General features: G+C 42.8%; 2 protein-coding genes across 2 annotated transcripts; one reads left to right on the forward strand and one right to left on the reverse strand.

The window, feature by feature from the left end:
* Window positions 1-420: 420 nt before the first annotated feature.
* Window positions 421-2302, reverse strand: BBA_10319 (uncharacterized protein; the record flags this gene model as incomplete). Its single annotated transcript, XM_008605416.1, has 6 exons — window positions 421-432; window positions 596-608; window positions 963-970; window positions 1145-1303; window positions 1464-1534; window positions 1903-2302. 6 exons carry the CDS (start codon window positions 2300-2302, stop codon window positions 421-423), a joined length of 663 nt encoding a protein of 220 aa, XP_008603638.1.
* Window positions 2303-3487: 1185 nt separating this feature from the next.
* On the forward strand, window positions 3488-3859 carry BBA_10320 (uncharacterized protein; the record flags this gene model as incomplete). Its single annotated transcript, XM_008605417.1, has 1 exon — window positions 3488-3859. The coding sequence occupies one exon, from the start codon at window positions 3488-3490 to the stop codon at window positions 3857-3859; it is 372 nt and encodes a 123-aa protein (XP_008603639.1).
* Between the last annotated feature and the right edge of the window lie 1641 nt (window positions 3860-5500).

Below are 5500 nucleotides of genomic sequence, written 5' to 3' on the forward strand. Positions count from 1 at the left end.
AAATTAAATATATCTATTTATATTTTTTTATATTTTTAATACTTTATAACTAGTTTATAATTACTTTTAATATATAAATAACTATTAATAGAAACTATTATAAAGTACTAGAATATATTTTATATAATAGAAAAGTAATATATATATAGTTAAATTACTAAATATAATATTTAAAGAGAATTATAAAAAGCCTTTAATATTAGCTATTATCTATATAAAACTAATAAGATATTTAAAATATAATATAAAAAACAGTATCTTTTTAGGAAATAGTTATATATATTAAGTATATTTATTAAGTATTTATAAAGACATTTATAAAATAAAATTATATTTAATTAAAAGAATATAATATAGTTAATTTTATTCTATAAAGAATTAAAGACTAAGTTATTATCTTTCATAAAAGAATATATATAATTATAAACTTATCTATAATATTATTTTAAATATATTATATTTCAAGGTAATATATATATTAAATATATTTATTAATTATTAATTAGAACTTTTATTAAAGAAAATTACATTTCTTAAAAGAATTTATAATTAGAGGCTAGTTAACTATATAGAGATATAATACTTATATACTAACCTTTAATACTTTACTATCTATAATAGTTATATAGGCTAGTATAGCTCGTGCTGTAGTTCTGCGGCTGTCTACTTAGCTTGCTAGCGATCTTGAGGTATAAAGTTTCGCGAGGTGTGTCTTCGTCTGGAAACCCTCGTAGATGAGGTGAATATCCTGGTTTGTGACTGGCATGGTAGGATAGAGCCTCCCATAGATGGTATGGAAGCATGGGATACCGAGCTTAACTGAGATAAGTGCAGTCGTCGGTGTATGGTGCTATGCTGGCCGGCCATCGGTTTGTCGGGCTCCATGAGCTCCTCAACGATTTGTGGTACTCCCCACTAATGACGTGACTAGTCAGAAAAGCAAAGAATAGCAAAAGACTCACCTAGCCGGCTTAAAAAAAATTATTATATCATGATCAGGTACGACGTTTGATGATAAATGCGTATACTCGATCGGTAGTGGGATCGCCGAATGATTGGAGTCCTCTCGTGCGCCCTACTCCGTGGAGACAGCGGATAAGCTTGCCGATCAGAGCGTTTTCCCGATATAGAAGCTAAGACGTACCATTAGGGGTCCTCTCATACCCGTAGCCTTGATATACGGAGATTGGTTACTAGTAAGGCGATGCGCCACTATTGTGATTGGGGTGTGCGGTAGGGACGGAGTCCCCTGCCCGAGACAATGGTTGGAAATTGGCTTATCATTTGAGATACAGACCCTATCCTAATTTGACTTCATTCCAGCTCATCCAGCATATATAATCTCCCCGAGCAGAATGAGTAGCGTTTTCTCTAATGTAGAAGCCGGGCGTGAGTTCCACTGTGGCTAACAGATAGACCGTCTGAAGTTGGTCTGGTGACAGACGGCAGTCAGACCGACAGACCGCAATGCTCGGCTGATCTGTGTCGGACATAACTTTACTACTAACGAAAGGCAGGCTCTGAATTGACGGGTCTATTATCATGTCACATAATTTGTAGTAATACACATAACTGCATTATCTACATGGCCTCTCGATATTATCACAGCTAATACAAGTACAAGTGAATGTTATAGCTAAAAGTAGGACAACGAACGGTTTTCTCTTCTTCCAAAGGGCGAGTTTTTTTTTGCTTATCAGATTGACCTTTAATGAGGATATTACGGAATCATATAAGCGCAAACACAGGAGAAGGAGTACAGTGAGTGGTCCTGCAACTAACAGGATCACCGCCTCTTAGGTAGCAATGAAGTGCCTAGCTTGCTTGATAACCGAACCTCATGAACAAGGACATCCCAGACTGTACGTAGTGTGGTTTCTGTTGGCCACCGTGCCGACACACCCAGACAATTCTCAAAGGCTTCTCTGAATTGTTGATAACATTCATCGACCTCGCCAGACTTCCGTCGACACTCGAAAAATATAAGCCTCCCAATGTCAGCGCACTGCTGCTGTAACCTTAGGGCAGCAGGCTGATTCTCCTGAGCAGTCACCTGTCCGTCTGCTGACGTAGTTAATTTAGGCTCCTCCGCGGCATCTAACCACTGCACGGTTTCCCCAGCTTTCCCACCTCGAATATTATAGGAGGCGCAGACGTTTGGCTTGGAGTTCTTTGAGTCCAACATGTCGTACTTTGGCGGCTCCTCTCCGTTGAAGCGCTGGCGCTCACTAAAGCCGAGGGGTAGTTTCGCCCTAGTGCAGTCGAAGGGAAAATAGCGGTCGACATCGCGCTTTGCGTCCATTTTGGATATGACTTCTTTTTCAGGACACCAGTATCCCCTTTGATCAAAATAGATACCATCAAAGATACAGTTTTCTGTACAGAAGAATGATTTGTCTGAGGTCTTTATGGCGCTAACTCTGCCACCAAGGACAGCATTAACTCCTGCGGCGGTACTGAGCAACAAGGGTAGGGCGAGCATAGTAGATGGTGTAATAAGCTAAAAGTGAAGATGTAGTAATGTGGGAAATGTAGGTTATACAGAGTCAAAATTATAGCTTCGATAACTCAAATTCCTCAGTCGAGGCTGCTAAGACCTTGGGCTAGGGGACGTTGAAAAGGCTATATATAAGGAAAGATAGATAAGAAAGAGGCTAAGCCGGGGAGAAAAAGAACTATTTTATAAAAGTAGGGACTAAAGCTATTTTAGTATTCACACTCCATAATCTTGATCCTGTAATACGGACTATTTATGCACGACGCTGCTTTGGTTGAGCATAAATGAGTTACTTTGTATGCCTATAATTGTCTCGAACTACAACCACCGAACGGAATTTTTGTCTCCCCACTGTAAGTCCGTTCTCTGCCCTAACTATGCCTAAACTACTGTGGCGGGGTATTGTTCTAGAATGTGGCTAATTAACAAAGCACAGTTGTCTACAGGGGCGCATGAGCGGACCCTACGTCTTGGCTTCTTTATTGGTAAAAACACTTCCTCCACCGGATCAGCAAGATTTCGCACTATCAGCTACAGGTGCAGCAACTACACATCTAGGCACTCATCTCTTGCGCTCTGTACAGAAGAAGCACTGCGTAGCTCTTTGTATCTCTTTGCTGTTATATAGTTTGTTTTATGTGGAAGCTCCTACATCGTATGTTCTTGCATAATAGGTGCGAAGTATATACAAGGTTGTTGGCCACTCATGAGTCGTTAGCACAAAGAGTACTCCGTACATGAAAGGTAAAACTTGACACAACGGATACTCAACCCACTTCTCTCCAATTTAAAACGAGTCGCTTCAGCCTTGCATTATCTAGCATATGGATTCCTTTTTGCACTTTTAAGAAGGTAACAAAGTTACACAACCGGTTGGCCGACAAGGAAAAACAATGGTTGTACCTGTCATACAACATCTCGGTTATAACTCAAACACGTTGTACACGTCATTTGCAAAGGAATATTTGACAGCATCGAATCAAAGCTACGATGCGTCTGTCTACCGTCCTCCTCGTCGTCCTTTCAGCTTTTGCGGCGGCTCAGAGCAGCGAAAGCACCAGCCTGGCCACCGTCGCCAGCGCGTCAACGACCACCATCACGATACACCCCACCAAGACGATCTTCCTCTCGCGCGTGCATACGACCGATTCGACTTTTGACAGCATCAGCGTCGTCCAATCCACCGACGGCACCATTCTTCCGACCACCACCGAGTCATCTACCCCGACTACAATGCCTTCTCCGACCAAAGGTTTCGCCGACTACAATGCTCTCGACGCTGGCAAGGTCGTCCTTGCCGGAGTTGTTGGCATTGTCGTCGCTGTCGGAGTTGCTGGCATGGTCTTTGCCGGCTTCTGGTGAATAGGAAAAAGAGATTTTCTCTCTCGAAATCCAGATTATACAGTCTTGAGGAGGACCTCGATGGATGTTGTCGCCATGTGTTCTTCCACTTCAGGCGGCAATGCAATCCTCAAAAAGACTTTTACAGATGCTTTGTCTTACAAGGATTGAAAAGGTCGTTCTTCCGCTATGTCAAACTTTTTGTGAACTAATCCTATATTTTCCTCCTTTCATACCGCCAGGCGCTTTTCTGGATTGTTTATGCTTGACGACCTGAACAAGTACGAACTAGGGCGGCAACCTTACGCAAAGACAAGGGCCATTGTTGGGCAAAATTTGGAAGATATATAACTACATCATGACTTGTCTATACTGTTACCTGTCTTTTGTCCTCGATGCTTGTCTACAGAAAAGATCGAATTCTTCGTCTGTTTTTCCCGTCGACAGAGGGAGTTCAGCAGCCGCTCTGGACCAAGACTGTCGACATCGCAGGCTCAAAAAAGAAAGAAAAAAGGCGATGAGTAAGATGTCAGAAACGTGTCCCAAGTTTCCACGGGTTCCCCGAGCAAAGTCAACAGGTGGGCAGCAGCTGTGTGTCTTCGGCTACAGCAGATCAAGCCTCTGACTTGACTTTCATCGAGTCGCCGCATACACACCAAAATTCGGGACAGACACGGTACCCCAGATCAACGAGATCAACAGCTCAATCCACGAAAGGAGGAAATGGATTGACGTATTATACATCGAGCGTAATATGGCTTGAGTTGGAGTTGACACCTTGAAGAGATGTCACCGGTATTCATTCTCCCCGTCAAACGGAAGGCGGATATTTGATATCCTCTCCCTGAAATCGGTCTTGTCTATAACAATGGACGTCGAAGCACATACTGTATCCTTCAGACAGCTCAGTTGGTCTGACTGTATGTAGAGGCGCTAGTTTGCGAAGCAGAATGGCTGTCACTATTTGAATTGTCTAAAGATTGCGACGCCAATTTCGCCCTTCTAAGTTTTCCAATATGCGATTGATAAACATAAATAATGACTCGGTATAGGTGGCACGGCGGCAACCCGGGGTCAAGGCCATGGTTCTAGAGCACATAGCCATGTGCAAAAACACGCCGTTCGGCAAGACGCGGCGGCGATCCAAAAATAGACTCCACAATCTGACGAGTGTTGCTACCAAGATCGATTCAAAATCCAGCTGGCTGAAACGGACAGGTTTTTGGGTGTCTGCAGCCTCTCCCGCAGCTTCCGATAAGCTTTAATAAGTGACGTTTCAGTTAAGGGCCAACGCCTCGGCCTTCCCCGCGATGGAGACTACATAGGATACATGGCACGTGGCAAGCCGCTACATGTCAATAGTATCAACACCTTGGATGTTGCTGAAATGAGAATGACGTGCATCAATTCAATCGATACAGCCAGGCACTCAAATTGATGGACTCAATCCATCTCAATGGCGTCAACGTTGACCACTGGTTAATATCGGCGGACCAATTTGGCAACGGGATAGGGCATTCGCTGGCACCCCGCACTCCGTCTCAATAGTTACCAGGCTGCTGATACTTTTGTTATGGCTCAGGGGCCACATAAATTGAAGTAGTCTATACTTGGTCTGCCTCGTCGCGCTTTGAGCTTTTATAGTTACAGTAGCTACCCAAA

Source organism: Beauveria bassiana, assembly GCF_000280675.1.
Source record: "Beauveria bassiana ARSEF 2860 unplaced genomic scaffold BBA_S00128, whole genome shotgun sequence".
NCBI classification, from domain to species: Eukaryota; Fungi; Ascomycota; class Sordariomycetes; order Hypocreales; family Cordycipitaceae; genus Beauveria; species Beauveria bassiana.